We start from the raw sequence: 21,904 nt of genomic DNA on the forward strand, positions 1-21,904 counted from the left end.
GTGAACTGAGCTATACCTCATCCCCTGTCCCTTCAGTTTCTTTTTAAATAAGTAATTGGCCACGCCGGGCGTGGTGGCGCACGCCTTTAATCCCAGCACTCGGGAGGCAGAGGTAGGAGGATCGCCGTGAGTTCAAGGCCACCCTGAGACTACAGAGTTAATTCTAGGTCAGCCTGGACCAGAGTGAGACCCTACCTCAAAAAACCAAAAAAAATAAATAAATAAAAAAAAAAATAAGTAATTGGCCATATTCAAATACACATACATCCAAGGGCTTTTGGTACCTACAGGGGCTTTGGCCAATCAGATTGTCTACCACCCCAAATCACACCTAAGAATACTAAGGAAGGCAGAGCAATACAGACGAATCAGAGCAGCTACCAAAGCAGGGTGCTGCAAAGCTCTCCACGATAGCCAAGCTACATTTCAAAGAAGGGATCTGAGAAAACCCCACTGAGCTGTGTGACTCTGTGTTTATTAGCAAAGCTAATATTTGCTATAAAGTCTTAAAACTAGCCTAAAATCTAAGCTATTCACAAGCAATCCATGTCTTCTTTTGTGTCCTTCATGGTCTTAGGCATGTAGATGCTCAATAATTGTATTATGGAACGTTGGAGTTAAAAACTGAATTCTGGTTTAACATTCCCTCATGTTGGGCAAACTACTTAATTTGTGGAAGATGTAATTTTTGTAATTCTTTCTCCTCCTCCCTCTCCCTCTCTCTCTTTTCAAGGTAGAATCTCATTCTAGCTCAGGCTAACCTGAAATTCACTATGTAAGTCTCAGGGTGGCCTCAAACTCATGAAGATGCTCCTATGTCAGCCTCCCGAGTGTTGGGATTAAAGGTGTGCCCGGCTTTTAACTTTTGTAATTCTAATGTTATTGAACAAGGTAGCAATAATCTGGTTTCTTCCTAAATTCTGTCTATGGAGTGACAGCTTCAACACAACAGAATGAGCACTTTGCTTAACCACAGAATAGAGTCTCCTAAACAAACAAACAGACAAACAAACAAAACAAAACAAAAACCTGGGCTGTGGTGGAGCATGCCTTTAATCCCAGCACTTGAGAGGCCAATGTGGGAGGATTGCTGAGAGTTGGAGGCCACCCTGTGACTACACAGTGAATTCCAGGCCAGCCTGGGCTACAACAAGATCCGACCTTGAAAAACCAAACAAATAAAAATAAAGTCTCCTAATCATAGTGTCTTTCAAGCTACTGACAAAGCTCTAGCAAAAGTACATTTCTGTTTTAAGTTCTTATAAAGTATGCATTTAACTTCATTTTAAAGTACAGGAAAGTAAAAGGAAAGCAGAGTGATGCTTTGGTAGGGTTGCTTGGTGATTATTTTTCCTATAATTTATTAAATTTTATTCACATACAGAAAATTAGTTTTATCAGACAATTTTTTAATTTACCTTTCTCCCCTTTCCCTGTCCCCCTTGTTCTCTTCTCCCCAACATAGCCATCTTTCTGCTTCCATAGTATACATTTCCTTTTGTTCTTTCCACCTTCTTGTCACCTCTTTTCCCTTCTCATAGTCTTGAATCATAGCCCATACTCCATCTCATATCTCCTTATTATTTTCATCCAAACAAACAATAAAAGGATCCATTTGTGAGAGAGAACATGGGATTCATTTTTTTCTTTCTGGGCTTGGGTACTGGTGAATTGAACCTGTTTCCTCTGTCTTTTTTTTTTTTTTTTTTTAGTTTTTCAAAGTATGGTCTCACTCTGGCCCAGGCTGACCTGGAATTAACTATATAGTCTCAGGGTGGCCTCCAACTCACAGCAATCCTCCTACCTCTGCTTCCCAAGTGCTGGGATTAAAGTTGTGAATTTGTGTGCCATCATGCCCAGCAATACCTTTATTATTACTATTATTATTATTAATTATCATCATCATTATTATTAGAGAATTGCCTGCCACGGCCTCAGCAATTGCAAACGAACTCCAGATACTTGCGCCACCTAGTGGTCATGTGCAACCTTGTGCTTGCCTCACCTTTTGTGCATCTAGTTTACATGGGATCTGGACAGATCAAACATGGGTCCTTGGGCTTTGCAGGCTAGCGCCTTAACCACTAAGCCATCTCTCCAAGCCCTTGTTTGGTTTTTCAAGGTAGGGTCTCACTGTAGCCCAGGGTAGCCTGGAACTGATGGTGATCCTTTTACCTCTGCCTCTAATTAAAAGCATGCACCACCATACCACCACCACCACCCCTTTTTTTTTAAAGGTAGGGTCTTACTCTGGGACCAGGGATTTACTATGTAGTCTCAGGGTGGCCTCAAACTCACAGCAATCCTCCTACCTCTGCCTCCTGAGTGCTGGGTTTAAAAGCGTGAGCCACCATGCCCAGCTCCACACCACCCCCTATTTTCAAAGCAGTGTCTCACTTTAGGATTACCTAGAACTCACACTGTATTCCAGGCTGGCCTTGAACTCACAGCGATTCCTCTTCATCAACCTCCCAAGTGCTGAGATTAAAGGCATGTGCCACCACATCTGGATATACCTAATTTTTAAAGGTGTGAGGATAAATGAGAGAAAGTTAAAGTACTTTGAAACACATATTCCAGGATTACTGCTGTAGTAGTGCAGAATTGTTGACTGATAAGCTTCTTGGCTGGTGTTGATGCTTCTGCTCATTCAATGCTGGGCAGTAGTCATTTCTTTATTCCCAACTTGCTGGTCTGTTCTGCAGCAAGCTGGCCCCAGACTTCAATTGAGGAACCAAGCAAGAAGCAGAACTCTAAGGATGACCTGGAACTCCTGATCCTCCTGTTTCCACCTCCCAGACCAGCAAGTTGGGAATAAAGAAATGACTACTGCCCAGTATTGAATGAGCAGAAGCATCAACACCAGCCAAGAAGTATGTCACTCTACAAATATGCACCTAGTGCTGGGGTCACAGGCTTGTGATGTGTCCATCAAAGAAACACACACACACACACACACACACACACACACACACAGAGATTTTTAACATATCAGGAAGATGGCAAGCACATTCCTAGAGACTTGGTTAAATAAGCAGAATGCAGAATTAAAGATGTATGTGAATCTATATACATTAATCAGTTCTTAGTCTTGTTTGTAATTAAAAAAAAAACAACATATAAAATGGGCATGGTGGCACACGCCTTTAATCCCAGCACTTGGGAGGCAGGGATAGGAGGAGCGCCATGAGTTCGAGGCCACCCTGAAACTACATAGTGAATTCCAGGTCAGTCTGAGCTAGAGTGAGACCCTACTTCAAAAAGCCAAATATATATATATCAGGAGAAGTAGCCAACCTGAAGGAGTCAACAACAGGATAAAGTCAATTGTCAGGAATAATTAATAAATCATAAATCAAAATATAGCTAAAATACATGAAATTAAGAAAACCCAGTTGTTATTAGCCAGTATTAGCAAAGTTGGGATTTTAGAGTGATAAAGTCTTTGAATCCACAGTGGGAAGTCATGATTTGATTTTGGTGATGTCTGTGGAATATAAAGCTGTGGGAATGGTGGTCAGAAAGTTCTGACTGTTCTCCATAGGTGAGAGCACTGGAAGCAATGGGAAGGACAACATTCACTGCAGCTGTGTCTGCTACAGGCCAAGCCCAGAGTCCTCAAGATGCTGGCATGGTTGCAGGAGCACAAATGACCCTAGCTCAGGACCCCGACCATAAGATACCTTGGCCTCATCAGCTCCTTGGCCACTGAAGAACCTGTAATAGAGTTTGTGTCCATTGTGATTGCAGCAGTCCCCCTTCATTCCTGTTATGTTCTTCTGGAAGTACCCTTTAGTCACCCCATCCAATACCCTCAGCTTGTATCCATCGTAGTTGTTCATGGCCTGTTGGTGCTAGGCTTGGTTGGATATAAAATAATACAAGTGCAATGAAGCATGTGCATTTCATGCTATTCGAGTTCCTTCATATTAAGCCATAAATAAGACTGCAAGCCTAAGCAGCCACTCTGACCACTAGGGGCAAAAATGTAGATGGGGGCTGAAGAGATGGCTTAGCATTTAAGACATTTGCCTGCAAAATGTAAAGATCCCGGTTCAATTCCCCAGAATCCACATAAGCCAGCTGCGCAAGGTGTGCCCATTCTCTGTCTGTCTCTTTTTCTCTCTCAAACAAATAAATAAAACAAAAAAATTGGCTGCACTATGGTGGTGTCTTATAGCTCACTAATGCTAGGAAAGGACATAGTATTGTTTTATCCTGAAAAGATAGCTTATAACCAGGATTAACGTAGTCCTCCATCTTCCTTTTTTAAAAAGATATTTATTTACTCATCAGGGAGACAGAGGCAAAAGGAGAGAACTCCAGCCACTGCAAACAAACTCCAGATGCATGCACCACCTTATGCATCTGGCTTACATGGGTATTGGAGTATCAAACCTGGGTCCTTAGGCTTTGCAAGACAAGTGCCTCAACTGCTAAGCTATCTCTTCAGCTCCAGTCCTCCATCTTCCATCCCTAGGTCAGACTGAGGTGTGTCGCTGCTTTTTTTTTTTTTTTTTTTTTTCCTTTCCCCTGAGGTAGGGTCTCACTCTAGCCCAGGCTGTCCTGGAACTCACTATGTAATCTCAGGGTACCCTTGAACTCATAACAATCCTCCTCCTGAATGCTGGGAGTAAAGGCGTGTGCCGCCATGCCCAGTTTCGGAATACTCATTTCTATATCCTGGAAGCATGCTAACAGAGAAAACACTTAAAATTGCCGTTCTGAATGCCCTCTAGGCTTATGCCCACCCGATGGGCCTATGTTGTTCTTTATTTTACTAAGTGTAGTGGTCCTCACAAGTGCCAGAAGGTTTGATTTTTTTCCCTTGGTGATAGGCCTTGAAGACCTCTGTCCTGGACAAGGTAAGGACTGGTCATCTTAGGAAGACAAACTGAACACTATGCCCTATGCTCCGGTAAGTACAAAGACTTATCTCTTTTGGGGGGAAGGAGGGGAACGGGTAACTACCTTTACTGAGTGCTTTATGTGCCAGACATTAATCTCCTAGGTTTTCAACCTTAAAATAGACCAGAGTAAACATTTTTCTCCCATGTATATAGAACATGCGAAACTCAGAGAAATTATTGCTTAAAGGCGCAGCCAGTGGTGATTTTGCAACCTAAACTCAGGTGTATGCGAACCACAAAACCCACCGCATGGCTGGACACACAGTAGGTGTTCAGGTCTTTCCGTTAAGAATCCCAGAAGGGCCGGGCACCATTTTCTCCAGGGATGTTCACTACATTTGCAGAACTAACAGCAACCAGGCCCCTGCACGAAGGCGGGCCATCCGAGCCCAAGAGGCCCGAGCCCTGGGCGCCACATCCCGGCTCCGGGGAGGGCGGGGGCGGCCGTGGTCCCCCCAAGTCCGGAGTGGCTCGGGCCGGGCCCGCAGGCGGGCAGGAGCTCCGAGGCCATTGGCTGGCGCTGGGGCTGCGGAGGGCGGGGAGCGTCACCGAAGGGGACTGTTTGCTCCTACGGGCTGTAGATGGAGCTGTCCGGCCCCGGCAAGGGGGAAGGCGCCTGGAAAACGTTCTTCTTCTCCCTGGCCGGCCCGAGCGGGGAAACAGCACTCCCAGGATGCAGTTTGTGTCAACACGGCCGCAGCCTCAGCAGCTGGGCATCCAGGGCCTGGGGCTGGACAGCGGGAGCTGGAGCTGGGCCCAGGCTCTGCCCCCGGAGGAGGTCTGCCACCAGGAGCCGGCGCTGCGCGGGGAGATGGCCGAGGGAATGCCGCCCATGCAGGTGGGTGCAGCCCCCGCGGGCGCCATGGCCGCGCCGCGCCGCTGCCGTGGGGGCGGGGCGGGGCCGGCCGGGCCTCGGGGGCCTCGCGGCGCCCGCCCTTCCGCGTCGTGCCCGCGCCGGACGCGGCCGCCAGCGGGCAGGCGGCTGGGCTCCGTGCAGGCCCGAGCGGCGGGCCCCGGCCGCGCGGCTGCCCCCCGAGCGCTGCGGGGCTGCGCGGCGCCCCCAGGCCGGCCCGGGCTGCCGGAGGCCCGCGGCTGCCCTTCCCGGGACCGGGCGCGGCCGCGACTCCGTCCGGGCCCGACGGGGCTTCCGTCCTTGCGCCGGGCCGGCGGAGGGTTGGCGGCAGGCCTGCGCGCACGGCCGCCCGTCGGGTTCAAGACGTTTCCCGTCGCCGTCTCTCTGCGAGCGTGCCGAGCTGCCCACTTCGCCCCGGCGCCCAGGGAGAGCCCGGGAAAGGGGCCGCGGGGAGGGCACGTTGTCGTCCCGGGCTGGCAAACTTGACCGCGTATTGGGATCGCACCTTGAAGACCACTGACGACGCCCAAAGGCGCGTCCCTGAGCCGTTGCCTGGAGTCTTGGGGTGTGAAAGGAGGAGGAAACTGCCGTTTCTTTAGGCTCCATGAAAGATCCCAGGGCGCCCAGGAGTTTGAGAGCCAGCGCCCTGGCACGGGGCGGAAACCACAGGTTGAAAGGTGCCGAGCGGCCTGAGCACCGGCACCAAGACGCCCGAGTTGGCCCCCTCCTCCCCGGGACTGGACTCTGCAGAGGGGTCCTTCGGCCTTTACCTGATTCTCAGCCAGGATGTAAGAAGTCAGCTGGGACTTGTGTTTGTGCTTCATCTTTGTTTTTTTTTTTTTTTTCTATTAGCTGTAGGTCTTCAAACCTGAAACAAACAAAAAAAAAAAAGAAACTAGCCCTAGATTTCCTGAATTTCCACTGTCACCCCTTCTCTAGGTAGAGCCCAAGTGAACGTCCATGAACCAAGCGGATGGATGGCTTTGATGGCAATCTAGCCACTCCTGACCCAGCGGGGGCTGGCATTCCCTGAACCCTGTCTCCTCTCAGAGAGGGTCTCTTAAGATACTCTGGGCGATGCTCTGGCTGTCACTGCTACTCTGAATTTGACAATATTGTTGGAATGGTTGTCAAAGTCCCATCCAGGTCACCTCAAAGCAACAGGTCTCCACTTGTCCCAACCAGAGGGCCCTTTCAACAACAGTAGGTGGGAGAACAAGGAGGGAAGGGACACTCCCTTCTATCCTAGGACTGAGGGTCAGTTATAAGCCTGTCTTGTCACTTGGCCAGCCCTGGATGCTGGCACAGTGTGTCTCCCATTCCCAGATTACCTGTAAATGATGACCACCCTCAACCTACTGCAGATAAGGGTGTCTCGGCGCACCCTCTCCCCAGGGTGGCAGGAAGGGGGTGAACAGCCTTTTCTCATCCCTCCTGAAGGTGAAGAATGTTTTCTTCTCATCTCTAATGAATGATAATATATACATTTATTTTTATTTTATTTATTTATTTATTTTTTTTGAGGTAGGGTCTCACCCTAGTTCAGGCTGACCAGGAATTCGCTATGTAGTCTCAGGGTGGCCTCAAACTCACAATGATCCTCTTACCTCTGCCTCCTGAGTGCTGGGATTAAAGGCATGCGCCACCATGCTCGGCTGTGAATGATATTTTCTATTAAACATTTTTCACTTTGCAAAGTATTTCTGGATTGTTGAACTATTCTGACTATGTTGAATATAGAATTTTAAAACTCCTCAAGTACCCTCCGGCCTGGTTGCTCTAGTCTCCCTTGGCTACAGGCCTGGTGGGAATGGTGGTGGCAACATGTTTGTGGAGTGTTTGTGTTACCTGTGGCACCTAGAACTGTGCCAGTTGGCAGTGCAGGGTGGTGCTGTCGGAGCGATGACCAGCTGCTTCTCCATGCCTCAATCTCATCATCTTTAAAGCAGAGATCATCATTCTTGCCCTAACCTGCCGAGAGGTTGCTGGGAAGATTAACATTGTCAACTTACAGGAAAAGTCTGAACTTTGAAACACAGAGCATGGGGCCAATATGAAGTTTGTCATGAGGTTGAGCCCATTAAGCATCTGTTTTATTCAAAGGAAGGGTCTAAGCCAGGCATAGTGGCCCATCCCTTTAATTCCAGCGCTCGGGAGGCAGAAGTAGGAGGATCGCCATGAGTTTGAGGCCACCTTGAGACTATTTAGTGAATTCCAGGTCAGCCTGGGCTATAGTGAGACCCCATATTGAAAAACCATTGAAAAAATAATAAACCAAAGAAAGGGTCTACGGTCGTGGTGGTGCACGCCTTTAATCCCAGCACTCGGGAGGCAGAGGTAAGAGAATCACTGTGAGTTTCAGGCCACTCTGAGACTATGTAGTGAATTCCAGGTCAGCTTTGGCTACAATGAAACCCGATCTAGAAAAATAAAATTTAAAAAAAGAAAGGTTCTGTTGCCTCCACTTGCCAAGGGGCAAGGTAGATGAACTAGTGATCACACAGGGGATGGGAGAATAGCTCCATGGGTGGGTAGTGGTTGTAACTATGGCTGCGAGCATTACTGAGCTCCGCAGCCAGAGGTGGGGATCCGTAAAAGACAATCCATGACATTTCATTAATTGTCCAATTTCAGGCCTCTCCTCATCCACACATTATTAGTTTTGTTGCTTTGTTTCTTTTTTTTTAAACAATTTAAAATTTTATTTATTTGAGAGAGATAGAGGCAGATAGAGAAAGAGAATGGGCATGCCAGGGCCTTTAGCCACTGCAAATGAACTCCAGGTGCATGCACCACATTGTGCACCTGGCTTATGTGTGTCCTGGAGAATCAAACCTGGATCCTTTGGCTTTGCAGGCAAGTACCTTAACTGCTAAGCCATCCCACCAGCCTCTCCCACTCCCCCAACTTTTTTTTTTGTTTGTTTGTTTCTTTGAGGCAGGGTCTTGCTCTAGCCCAGGCTGACCTGGAATGCACTCTGTAATCTCAGGGTGGCCTTAAACTCATGGCGATCCTCCTTCCTCAGCTTCCCAAGTGCTGAGATTTAAGGCATGCACCACCACAGCATGCCTCATTATGCATATTCTTACCCCGAGCTGTCACTTTCTCCCTTCAAACACAGGCTCAAGAATGGGACATGGATGCCCGGCGGCCAATGCCTTTTCAGTTTCCGCCCTTCCCAGATAGGGCTCCCGTCTTTCCTGACCGCATGATGCGGGAGCCTCAGTTGCCTACAGCAGAGATCTCACTCTGGACCGTGGTGGCCGCCATTCAGGCTGTGGAAAGGAAGGTTGATGCTCAGGCCAGCCAGCTGCTGAACCTGGAGGGACGCACAGGGACAGCTGAGAAGAAGCTGGCTGACTGTGAGAAGACAGCCGTGGAGTTTGGCAACCACATGGAGAGCAAGTGGGCCGTGCTGGGCACCCTGCTGCAGGAGTACGGGCTGCTGCAGCGGCGGCTCGAGAACTTGGAGAACCTGCTGCGCAACAGGAACTTCTGGGTCCTGCGGCTGCCCCCCGGCAGCAAGGGAGAGGCCCCCAAGGTATGTGGTTAGACAGGGGCAGGGCTGGAGGTGAGGAACTGCACAGGTGAACAAAACCCTTGATTTCATCTTGTTGGGTCTTGTACACTTCACTGACTCCCAGCTGTCCCAGTGTCTTTGTAAGGCCTGTCACATCCTCTTAACATGTCCTGATTGCTGTGCCATTGCAAGGTTGGTCCCTGTAGCAGACAGCTTCAGGTCACTGAGATGAACCTCCAAACCAGGCACATTATGGAAGAAGGGAATTTATTTGAAACTTACAGGTCCTGGGGAAATTCCACAATGGCAAAAGAAATTCCATAATGGCCCCCTTTCATTCACAAGCAGAGAGAGAGAGAGAGAGAGAGAGAAGCCACAAGCCACACCAACACCACATACAAGCACACTTAAAAACTCCAAGCGAGGCTCAGCATGGTGGTACATGCCTTTAATCTCAGGCAGTAGGAGGATTTCTGTGTGTTCAAGGCCACCCTGACAATACAGAGGGAATTCCAGGTCAGCCTGAGCTAGAATGAGACCCTACTGGAAAGATGGCTTAATGGTTAAGACATTTGCCTGCAAAGCCAAAGGACCGAGGTTCAATTCCCCAGCATCCACGTAAGCCAGATACACAAGGGGTACATGCATCTGGAGTTCATTTGCAGTGGCAGAGGCCCTGGTGTGCCCATTCTCTGTCTGTCTGTCTGTCTTTCTTTTCTCTCTGCTTGAAATAAATAAATTAAAAAAAAAAAAAAAACTCTAAGCAAGGCTCAAGCACATTGCATAGCTTTAGACTGGAATTCCAAATCCATCCGCACACCTTAGGGTTGGATCCTAGGATCCATCCACAGTGCCACCACGCCTGGCTCAGTCTCATATCTTTAGCCAAGCACATCAGTCCATTACAAATTTAACTTTGGGGGCTGGAGGAATGGCTTAGCAGTTAAGGTGCTTGCCAGCAAAGGGAAATGACCTAGGTTTGATTCCCTAGGACCCAGGTAAAAAGCCAGATGCACAAAGTGGCACTTGTATCTGGAGTTCATCTGCAATGGCTGAAGGCCCTGTCAAGCCTGTTGTCTCTATCTGCCTCTTTTTGTCCCTCTCTCCCTGTCTCTAACTAAATAAATAATTAAACAAACAAACAAACAAACAAACAAAAAAAGCTGGGCATGGTGGCACAATCCTTTAATTCCAGCACTGGGGAGGTAGAGGTAGGAGGATTGCCATGAGTTCGAGGCCAGCCTGAGACTACACAGTGAATTCCAGGTCAGCCTGAGGTAGAGAGAGACCGTACCTCAAACAACAACAACAACAACAAATTTAACTTCCATCAAACTTTTTGGGCATGGACAGCAGAAGGCAACCAGCTCTTGTACCAATAGCCCAGTTCCAACAAGGTATTCTGTAGTCTCTCACCCCCTTAGAAAGTTTATAAGCCAAGTTGCCAAATACAGTTCTCCCTGCACTTAGCATTTTCAGCTGTTATTGGAATAGTCCATAATACTTGGCTTACTACTCCAGAAGAGTCTTCAGTTGCAAGCACCAAGTTTGTCATTCCTCCAGCACACAAGTTCCAAAAGACCCAAATCCACATGGCCAGAGTCATCTGAGCACTCCCCACGCTCTGGTACCAATTCTGAAGCGGGCAGCTTCAGACCACTGAGATGAACCTCCAAACCAGCCACTTATGGATGAAGGGAATGAATTTGAAGCTTACAGATCTAGGGTAAGTTCCATAATGGTAGAAATTGGCCACCTATCACAGGACCAAGAGAGAGAGAAAGATATGATACAACCACACCTCCACCACACCAAGTACACTTAGGAAGTCCAGGCAAAGGTCAAGGCACTTTGTATATCTTCAGACTGGAATTCCAAATCCACCCCCACACCTTAGGGCTGGACCCTAGGACCGACCCACAGTGACACCTCCTCCAGCCAGGTGGCTGCAGATCTAATTTACAGACCTTAATAAAATTTTGAATATAAGTCTGGCGTGGTGGCATACACCTTCAATCCCAGTACTCAGGAGGTAGAGGTAGGGGGATCACTGTGAGTTTCAGGCCACTCTGAGACTACGTAGTGAATTCCAGGTCAGCCTGGGCTAGAGTGGGACACTACCTCTAAAAAAAAACCCAAAAAAAACAAACAAAAAAATCTGAATATATTGGGAGTCATCCATTCAAACGACCACAGTCCCATTCCTCATAGACATTTTCAATGCTTGTCTTGCAACCTTTGCTCTCAGCATCTCCCGTTCTCCCTGTCTTGCCAGTTGTTTGTGAAGACCAGTGACTCTCACTGCTTGCAGTTTGCTTTGTTTTTTCTATGCAGGATTTCACTCTAGCCCAGGCTGACCTGGAACTCACTCTGTAGCCTTAAGCTGGCCTTGAACTCAAGAATTCTCCTACCTCAGCCTCTTGAGTGCTAGAACTAAAAAGCACCTGCTTTTCTTTTCCCTCCCCTCACCCTTCTCTTTCTCTCTTTCTTGTTTTATTTGACATTGCATGTGCTTATCTAAGCTGGTAAAAGTTCTAAACCCCACTGGTTAGAATCACTTTCGAGTTATAATCCCTGATCTCAGGTGAACCTTTGTTGGGTTCAAAATTCATGCCCCATGTCTTTTCCTTTTGCCTTTCTACTCTTCTGGTTCATCAATACTACATTCTCAAGTTAGTATGCCTGCTTTCTATTTCTCAGAGAGAATTCATTCAAAAGGGACTTCCAGAAACAAACAAGAAAGAAAGAAAAGGACTTCCAAAGCTGAGTGTGGTGGATGTCTCAGTTCTACTGATCCCTTCTCATTCTGCATCCATTCTGGTCTCACTGAACATGTCCTCTATTCTTTTTTATTTTTTATTTTATTTTATTTTTTTCTTTTTTGAGGTAGGGTCTCACTCTAGCTCAAGCTGACCTAGAATTCACTCTAGTCTCAGGGTGGCCTCAAACTCACAGCAATCCTCCTACCTATGCCTCCCGAGTGCTGGGATTAAAGGCGTGCGCCGCCACACCTGGCCTTTATTTATTTATATATTTTTTAAATTTTTGTTTATTTATTTGAGAGAAAGAGGCAGATAGAAAGAATGGGCACCCCGGGGCCTCTATTCACTGCAAACAAACTCCAGACGCATGAGCTTCGTTGTGCATTTGCCTTTATGTGGATCCTGGGGAATCAAATCTGGGTCTGGCTTTCCAGCCCACATGTCTTTTATTCTCAGTATTCCATTAAATTGGTAACTGGACACCTCTCTTTGGACCCCACTTCATAATATCTCAGTCATACCATACTTCTGCTTCAACCTTCCAAATGGCTTTCCATCTTATTCCTAATAAATGCCCAAGTTGTTTTTTTTTTGTTGTTTGTTTTTTGGGTTTTTTTATTTTGTTGTTGTTGTTGTTGTTTTGAGGTAGGGTCTCACTCTGGTCCAGGCTAACCTGGAATTAACTATGTAGTCTCAGGGTGGCCTTGAACTCATGGCGATTATCCTACCTCTGCCTTCCGAGTGCTGGGATTAATGGCATGCGCCACCACTCCCGTCTTCAATTTTTTTTTTTTTCAAAAAATTTTTTTGTTAACAACTTCTATGATTATAAAAAATATCCCATGGTAATGCCCTCCCTCCCCCCACTTTCCCCTTTGATACTCCATTCTCCATCATATCCCCTCCCTCTCTCAATCAGTCTCTCTTTTATTTTGATGTCATTAGCTTTTCCTCCTCTTATGATGGTCTTATGTAGGTAGTGTCAGGCATTGTGAAGTCATGGATATCCAGACCATTTTGTGTCTGGAGGAGCACATTGTAAGGAGTCCTACCCTTCCTTTGCTCTTATGTTCTTTCCGCTACCTCTTCCACAATAAACCCTGAACCTTGGAAGGTGTGATAGAGATATTGCAGTGCTGAGCACTCCTGTCATTTATTTCTAGCAGCATGGTTTGTTTTTTTAATGAGAGAGAGAGAAAGAATTGGTGTGCCAGGGCCTTCAGCCATTGCAGTTGAACTCCAGTTGTGTGTGCCACCTTATGCGTAACCTTATTTACTTAAGAGTGAGAAACAGAGATATTGCCTCTCTCCACCCCCCATAATGCATGACCCAGAATCCCTATGGGATTGACCTATATCCCCAATGAGGAAGCCCTTTGCAGAAAAAGGTCAGGGAGGATGGAAAAGATGGTACCAACATGTGTTGTTTACATGCTAAATATGTCCATATGTAACAAAAAAAAAAGAAAGAGAGAGAGAAAGGGGCAGATAGAATGGGTGTGCCAGGGCCTCTAGCCACTGTAAATGAACTCCACAAAAATGTTCCACTTTCTGTATCCGGCTTTCCGTGGGAATCAAACCTGTGTCTTTAGGCTTTGCAGGCAAGTACTTTAACCACTGAGCCATCTCTCCAGCCCCGAAGTATTTTTTTGGTAGTTCCTTTGTTTGTTTTTGTGAGACAGAGCATTTAAAAGCCTAGGTTGACCTAGAACTCACTTGGTAGCCCCAGGCTGGCCTTGAACTCACAGTGATCCTCCCACCTTAACCTCTCGAAAGCTGGGCTAAAAGGGTGTACCACTGTGCCACCTTATGCCCAAGCTTTGTCTGTTCTCTACCTTTCTGACTTCATCTTCACCACACTCCTTTTTGCCCTTTGGACTCCAGCATCACACTTATGTTCCCAATTCAGGGGCACTGTGCCAGGAAGCTCCTTCCCTATTTGCCTTGCTTCTCTTCACCCACCTGCCTCCACCAGGGGTCTCCTCAATTTCCTTAATCAGTGTGCTCCCCAAGGCCATTTATACTGAAGAACCAAACCACACACTGATACATGCTTGTAACCCCAGCATTTAGGAGGCTGAGGCATGAAGATTTCAAATTTAAGGCCAGCCTGTGTTGTATAGCAATGCTCTGTCTATATTCATTATCTTCCTTATGGCTCTGACAAAATAGCTGACAAGAAGCAACTTAAAGGGAAAAGGGCTTTATTTTGGATTACAGTTTGAGAGGATACAATCCAGTAAGGCAGGGAGGGTGTGGTATATAAAGCTGCTCCTCACGTTCATTCAGCAGCCAGGAAACAGAACGATGCAGCACCCAGAATATTCTTTCTTTCTTTCTTTCTTTATTCCACAATGCCAGACCATGGAATGGTCTCTCCCAGTTAGGATTGGTCTTCCCACCTTAGTTAACCTAATCTAAAAACTGTCACAGGCATGCTTAGACATTTGTCTCCTTGGTGATTCGTTAAGTTGACAGTCAGTACTAACAATCATACTGTCCCTCCAAACAAGCATAAAGAATCAGGCTAACTTGGAATTCACTCTGTAGTCTCGGGGTGGCCTTGAACTCACAGCTGTCCTTCTACTTATGCCTCCCTCCGGAGCGCTGGGATTAAAGGCGTGCACCACCATACCTGACAGAAGCAAACTTTTTTTTTTTTTTTTTTTTTGAGGTAGGGTCTCACTCTGGTCCAGGCTGACCTGGAATTCACTATGTAGTCTCAGGATGGCCTGGAACTCATGGTGATCCTCCTACCTCTGCCTCTCAAGTGCTGGGATTAAAGACGTGCTCCACCATGCTCAGCTAGAAGTAAATTTTTTTTATTTTTATTTTTATTTTTTTTGGATTTTTGAGGTAGGGTCTCTCTCTGGTCCAGGCTGACCTGGAATTAACTCTGTCATCTCAAGGTGGCCTTGAACTCATGGCAATCCTCCTAACTCTGCCTCCCGAGTGCTGGGATTAAAGGCATGCACCACCACACCTGGCTAGAAGTAAACTTTAAAAAAAATTTACTTTTAGTTATTCGAGAGAGAGGGTGTGTGTGTGTGTGTGTGTGTGTGTGTGTGTGTGTGTGTGAGAGAGAGAGAGAGAGAGAGAGAGAGGGGTATGGGCCTCCTGCCAGTGCAAAAGAACAACAAACACTGTGTCACTTTGTGCATCTGGCTTTACATGGGTGCTGGATTATTGAACCCAAGCTGGCAGGCTTTGCATTCAAGCTCCTTTAGCCACTAAATCATCTCCCTAGCCAAGAAACAATCTTTATTTATTTGAGAGAGAAAGAGGCATATAGAGAGATAATGGGCATGCCAGGTCTCCAGCCATTGCAACTAAACTCCAGACGCACGCCTCACCTTGTGCATCTGGCTTACGTGGGTCCTAGTGAATTGACCTTTGATCCTTGGCTTTGCAGGCAAGTGCCTTAACCACTAAGCCATCTCTCTAGCCCCAGAAGTAATCATGAAATAGTTTAAATAAACCTAGCTAGTCCTCTTGAGTTTCAGCATTCTCATTTATAGCATAGAGATGGTATATACTCACTTTATGGAGTTATAAGGATTCTTTGATTTTGTTTATGGAAAGAACAGTATGTAGGTCATGTTTTATTGCTTACTGCTACCCAAAAGTAGCCTAAAAATAATCATTATAGTTTCAGTGGTCAGGAATTCAGTAGCAGCTTACTGGGTGGTTCCGCGTAGTCCCATGAAGGTACAGTTTGGCTTTTCTTAAATTTAATTTTAAAAAATATTTTTATTTATTTATTTGAAAGAGAGATACAGAAATAGGCAGGCAGAGAGAAAGAGAGAGAAAGAATGGGCGTGCCAGGCCCTCCAGCCACTGCAAATGAACTCCAGATGCGAGTGCCCCTTATGCATCTGGCTTACGTGGGTCCTGGGGAATCAAACATGGGTCCTTTGGCTTTGCAGGCAAGAGCCTTAACTGCTAAGTCATCTCTCCAGCCCCTAATTTAATTTTTTTTTTTTACTGACAACTTCCATAATTGTAGACGATATCCCATGATAATTCCCTCCTTCCCCCCACTTTCCCCTTTGAAACTCCACACTCCATCAGATTCCCTCCCCCTCTTTTTTTTTTTTTTTTGGGTTTTTCGAGGTAGGGTCTCACTCTGGTCCAGGCTGTCCTGGAATTAACTCTGTAGTCTCAGGGTGGCCTTGAACTCACGGTGATCCTCCTACCTCTGCCTCCTGAGTGCTGGGATTAAAGGCGTGCGCCACCACGCCCGGCTTTCCCTCCCCCTCTTAATCAGCCTCTCTTTTATTTTGATGTCATGATCTTTTCCTCCTATTATGATGGTCTTGTGAAGGTAGTGTCAGGCACTGTGAGGTCATGGATATCCAGGCCATTTTGTTATCTGGAGGAGCATGTTATAATGAGTCCCACTCTTCCTTTGGCTCTTAATTCTTTCTGCCACCTCTTCCGCATGGACCCTGAGCCTTGGAAGGTGTGATAGAGATATTTCAGTGCTGAGTGCTCCTCTGTCACTTCTCAGCGCCATGGTGCCTTCTGAGTCATCCTAAGGTCACTGCCATCTGAAAAGAGAAGCTTCTCTAACCAAAAGTGAGAGTAGCATTAATATATGGGTATGAACATTAAGAGAAGTGCTTACTGGGCAGTTTGGTGAGCATTGTATTTACTATTAGCCAGATAGCAACAGATGTTACAGTCCTAGGGCTCATGACTACCCCTGTTGTAGGTTTTTAGTATCAGGGATGTATTCCCTCCCATGGAGCGGGCCTCCAGTCCAATTAGAGGGCAGTTAGTTTCCACCATGACAGATGTGCCACTATTGTACCAGTTGCCTCATTTGGCCTGACTGGCCAAATATAAGGCTTATAGTGTCCACTGCTGAGTATCTTCACTGGTGATTTCTCTCTCTCCCATTGAGCTGCATGCAGTTTGGCTTTTTCCAGCTTTCTGTCAGCTGGTCTACATAGAGGAGGTTTTCAGCTCAGCTCTAGCAGGCTTTCCCAGTGACCTTGCAGCCCAATTATGTGAAGTCTTCAGCAATAGGGTCTTGCCATCTATTCCTGGTGGGAAACCAAGGACCTCAGCAATGGTCTGTAATGTTTTAGGGGCATTAGGGATGTCCCTGGCCAACAACTCACTGGAAGGTATCCCATCCCTGGCACTGAAAATTTTCTAGTAACAATCTATGGCTCCTGTGTGTTCCATTCAGTTTGGCTTTTGACTGGGGGTTTGGCTGTGCCAAGATGGCTCCCTGACCGGACCATCAGTACTACTTGGGCTTTCCCAAGACTGCTTAATCCTACTTATCATATGGCAACTATCTCCCCCTTTCCTCTATAGTGAGAGATCCAAGAGAGAAACTAAGATGGAAACAGTGCTAAGATGGAAGCAGTGTTCTCTATAACTTAGTCTTAGAGTTGTTCACAGTCTGTATTTATAGTTATATTTAGTTTTTTAGTATTGTCATTATTTTCTCATTGCTTTGAGAAAATACCTGACAAGAAGCAGCTTTAGGCCTGACAAGAGATGGCTTAGTGGTAAGGCACTTGTCTGAGAAGCATAAGGACCCAGGTTTGGTTCTCCAGGTCCTGTGTAAGCCAGAAGGAGATGTGGTGCATGCATCTGCAGTTTGTTTGCAGTGGATGGAGGCCCTGGCACACCATGAAAATTAAACAAATAAATAAATCGGGCTGGAGAGTTGACTTAGCGGTTATGGTGCTTGCCTGGGAATCCTAAGGACCCATGTTAGACTCTCCAGATCCCACATAAGCCAGATGCAGAAAGGTGAGGCAAGCACAAGGTCAAACATGCTCACTAGGTGGTGCAAGCGTTCAGAGTTCTATTTAAGTGGCTGAGTTCCTGGCATGCCAATTCTCTCTCCAAAGTAAAAGATTTCTACATGTTTTTTTCAAGGCAGGGTTTTGCTTTATCTTAGGCTGACCTGGAATTCACTATGGAGTCTCAGGGTGGCCTTGAACTCATGGTGATCCTCCTACCTCTGCCTCGCGAATTGTGGGATTAAAGGTGTGTGCCACCATGCCCAGCAACATACATACATACATACGTACATACATACATAAATAGATGTTTAAAAATAAATAAAACCAACAACAACAACAAAAGTGCTTTAGAGAGGAGGGGACTTCAGCTTGTAGTTCTGGGGCACATCCGTTGTGACTGGGGCAGTGGGGCAGCAAGAGCGTAAAGCAGCTGGTCATGTTGCATCTACAGTTGGGAAGCAGAGAGCGAAGAAGGCTGGTGTTGCGCTCATGTTCTCCTATTTACAAAAAAAAAAAAAAAAAACAACTTTATTTGAGAGAAAGAGAGAGGCAGCTATATAGATAGATAGATAATGGGAAGCCGGGCGTGGTGGCGCACACCTTTAATCCCAGCTCTTGGGAGGCAGAGGTAGGAGGATCACTGTGAGTTCGAGGCCACCCTGAGACCACATAGTGAATTCCAGGTCTGCCTGGGCCAGAGCGAGACCCTACCTCGGAAAAACAAAATGGAAAAGAAAGAAAGAAAGAAAGAAAGAGAATGGGCATGCCACCAACTCCAGCCACTGCAAAATTCCTCCAGATGCATGTGCCACCTTGTGTGTCTGTCTGGCCTATGTGGGTTGGGGAATCAAACCTGGGTCCTTTGGCTTCATAGGCCACTGTCTTAACTGCTATGCCATCTCTTCAGCCAAACTTTCTCCTTTTAACACAATCCAAGACCCCAGTCCACAGAATCGTGCCACCACATTTGGGTAGGTCTCCTCCCCTCAGTGAACCCAATCTAGAATCTCCCTTATAAACACTCCCAGAGGCTTGTTTCCAAATCCCATCCAGCTGACAAGATTAACCAGCACAACTGCACATTTTGTCAATTGAATATCAAAGCATATCATTTTTAAAGTTAATTAATTACTTTTATTTATTTGAGAGAGACAGAAATAGGAAGACAGAAGGAGAATGGGTGAGCCAGGGCCTATAGCTGCTACAAATGAACTCTAGATGCATGTGCCACCTTGTGCATCTGGCTCACATGGATCCTGGGTAATCGATCCTGGATCCTTTGGCTTTGCAGGCAAATTCCTTAACTGTTAATCCATTTCTCCAGCCCCAAACATATTATTTTTTAAAAAATCCATTTTACAGAGAAAGAGGGAGAATGAGAGAGACAGAGAGAGAATGAGTATGCCAGGGCCTCCAGCCATTGGAAACGAACTCCAGATATGAGTGCTATCTTGTGCATCTGGCTGACGTGGGTCCTGGGAAATTGAATCTGGGTCCTTTGGCTTTTCATGCAAATGCCTTAACTACTAAGCCATCCCTCCAGCCCCCAGAAATATCATTTTAAAGCTGTAACTTTTAATCCTTGTTCCCATAGGCTTATGTTATCTCATAATGCAAAATGCATTTAGTCCAATTTCAACATTCCCCAAATCTTTATTCTAACATTGTTTAAAAGACCTTCCAAGGCTCAGGGTCTAATGCGGAAGAGGTGGTGGAAAGAATATAAGAGCCAAAGGAAGGGTAGGACTCCTTACAATGTGCTCTTCCAGACACAAAATGGCCTGGATACCCATGACCTCACAGTGCCTGACACTACCTACACAAGACCATGACATCAAAATAAAAGAGAGACTGATTGAGAGAGGGAGGGGATATGATGGAGAATGGAGTATCCAAGGGGGAAGTGGGGGGAAGGAGGGTATTACCATGGGATATTTTTTATAATCATGGAAGTTGTTAATAAACATTTGGAAAAAGGGCTGGAGAGATGGCTTAGTGGTTAAGCGCTTGCCTATGAAGCCTAAGGACCCCATTTCGAGGCTCGGTTCCCCAGGTCCCACGTTAGCCAGATGCACAAGGGGGCGCACGCGTCTGGAGTTCGTTTGCAGAGGCTGGAAGCCCTGGCGCGCCCATTCTCTCTCTCTCCCTCTATCTGTCTTTCTCTCTGTGTCTGTTGCTCTCAAATAAATAAATAAATAATGAACAAAAAATATTTAAAAAAAAATTAGGAAAAAAAAAGTATAAGTGTAGAAACTCTTCTGAGACTCAGGCCGTCTCTTTGCTGTAAGCCTATGTAACTTCAAAAGCAAGTTATGTACTTAAAACATACAATGTCACAGGGTAAATAGTGCCGTTCCAAAAGAAAGGAGTGAGGACATTCCAAGGAAGTAATGGAACAAAGCAAGACCAAGACATAGCAAGGAAAACACCATATCCTATAGCTCTGTGTCCTATCTGTGATTTAATCAGGTGGGCTCTAAAGGGCTTGGTAACCTCACCTCTTGAGCTGCTGCCTACAGCACATATAGCCTCTTTTGGGCCAGCTCCACTCTATATATGAAACTTGCATGAACAGATATCCCATGTTTCTGGCATCTCCAACATCTTGGGGTCTCCACTGAGGTTTAGACTTCATAGCTTCACTCAGTGTCCTCTCAGGGTCAAATTACAGGGATTCCAACAGTACCACACATTGCCGGGCCTCAGTGTTTACTTGGAGCCATGTTTCCAGACTCTGTGACCTTTGCATTCTTGTATATTTCCTGCCTGTAAACCAGTACCATGTGGACAATGCTGCCGAGTTCTGCTCTTGAGGATAAAGCCTGGCCCTCTTGGACCACAGTTGCATCAATTTTGTGCTAAACCTGAAGAAATAGTTCTTTAAAAGAACATTATTATTATTTTTTTTTTGGCCAGGTGTGGTGGCTTACGGTTTTAATCCCAGCACTTGGAAGGATTGTTGTGAATTCTAGGCTACGCTAAGGCTCTATTCCAGGTTAGCTTGGGCTAGCCTAGAGCAAAACTCTACCTTGGAAAAGTAAAATAAATAAATAAATAAATAAAGTGTGTATATATGTGTGTGTGCATGCATATGTGTGTATTTTTTTGAGCCAGGTGTGGTGGCACACACTTGTAATCCTAGCACTTGGGGAGGCAGAGGAAATAAAGCCCGTGTGGTGGCACACACCTTTAATCCCACCACTTGGGAGGCAGAGGTAGAATCGCTGTGAGTTTGAGGCCACCCTGACACTAATTCCAGGTCAGCCTGAACTAAAAGTGAGACCCTACCTCAAAAAACCAAAACATATATATATATACATACATACATATATATATATATATACATATATATATATATATGTATATATATATATATATGTATGTATATGTATATATCCTCCTGCCTCTGCCTTCTGAGTGCTGGGATTAAAGGCATGTGCCACCACATCTGTTTTGTTTTTTTAATTTGGTTGTTTTGAGGTAATGTTTCACTCTCACCAATCTGACGTACAGTTCATTCTGCAGTCCCAGGCTGGCCTCAGGTCACTATACCAGATCATTATTTTTTAAATTTAGTCTCACTTAAGTTCTCATGTCATTTGAAGAATGTAGCCAGATTCTTGGTTAGAATATAACTTAAATGGCCTCTAGCTCAGTTCCTGATAGTCTTTGTTCCCTTCTGAAATCCCATCAGCCATTCTACTGTCAATATTTCTTTCAGCGTTCTGGTATTCCAAACTTCTACCAGAATAGTCTATTCAGGCTCTCCTTATAACATTCTAGGACTTTTCTAGTTCAAAGTACAGAACTCAGCTGGGCATGGTGGCACACGCCTTTAATCCCAGCACTTGGGAGGCTGAGGTAGGAGAATTGCCGTGATTTTAAGGCTACCTTGAAACTACTTAGGGAATTCCAGACCCTACCTTGAAAAACAAAAGCAAAAAAGTTCAAAACTCTTCTATGTTCCTCCCACAAACCTCCAGTCCCAAAGGGCTCAAATGGTCAGGTTTATCACAGCCACAGCCCTACTCCTGGCACAAAACATCTGTATTGGTTTCTTGTCTTGTTGGTGTGACAACATACCTGACCTG

General features: G+C 46.0%; 1 protein-coding gene across 1 annotated transcript in view; it reads left to right on the forward strand.

Annotated features, from left to right (window-relative positions):
* The first annotated feature begins 5,459 nt into the window (after positions 1-5,459).
* Znf282 (zinc finger protein 282) overlaps positions 5,460-21,904 on the forward strand; it is a 31,731-nt gene continuing 15,286 nt past the window's right edge. The window contains exons 1-2 of the mRNA XM_045160482.1: positions 5,460-5,748; positions 8,885-9,304. Of these exons, the coding sequence (XP_045016417.1) occupies positions 5,584-5,748; positions 8,885-9,304 (585 nt within the window). The 5' untranslated portion in view covers positions 5,460-5,583. The remainder of the gene's footprint in view (positions 5,749-8,884; positions 9,305-21,904) is intronic.

Source organism: Jaculus jaculus, chromosome 10 (assembly GCF_020740685.1).
Source record: "Jaculus jaculus isolate mJacJac1 chromosome 10, mJacJac1.mat.Y.cur, whole genome shotgun sequence".
NCBI classification, from domain to species: Eukaryota; Metazoa; Chordata; class Mammalia; order Rodentia; family Dipodidae; genus Jaculus; species Jaculus jaculus.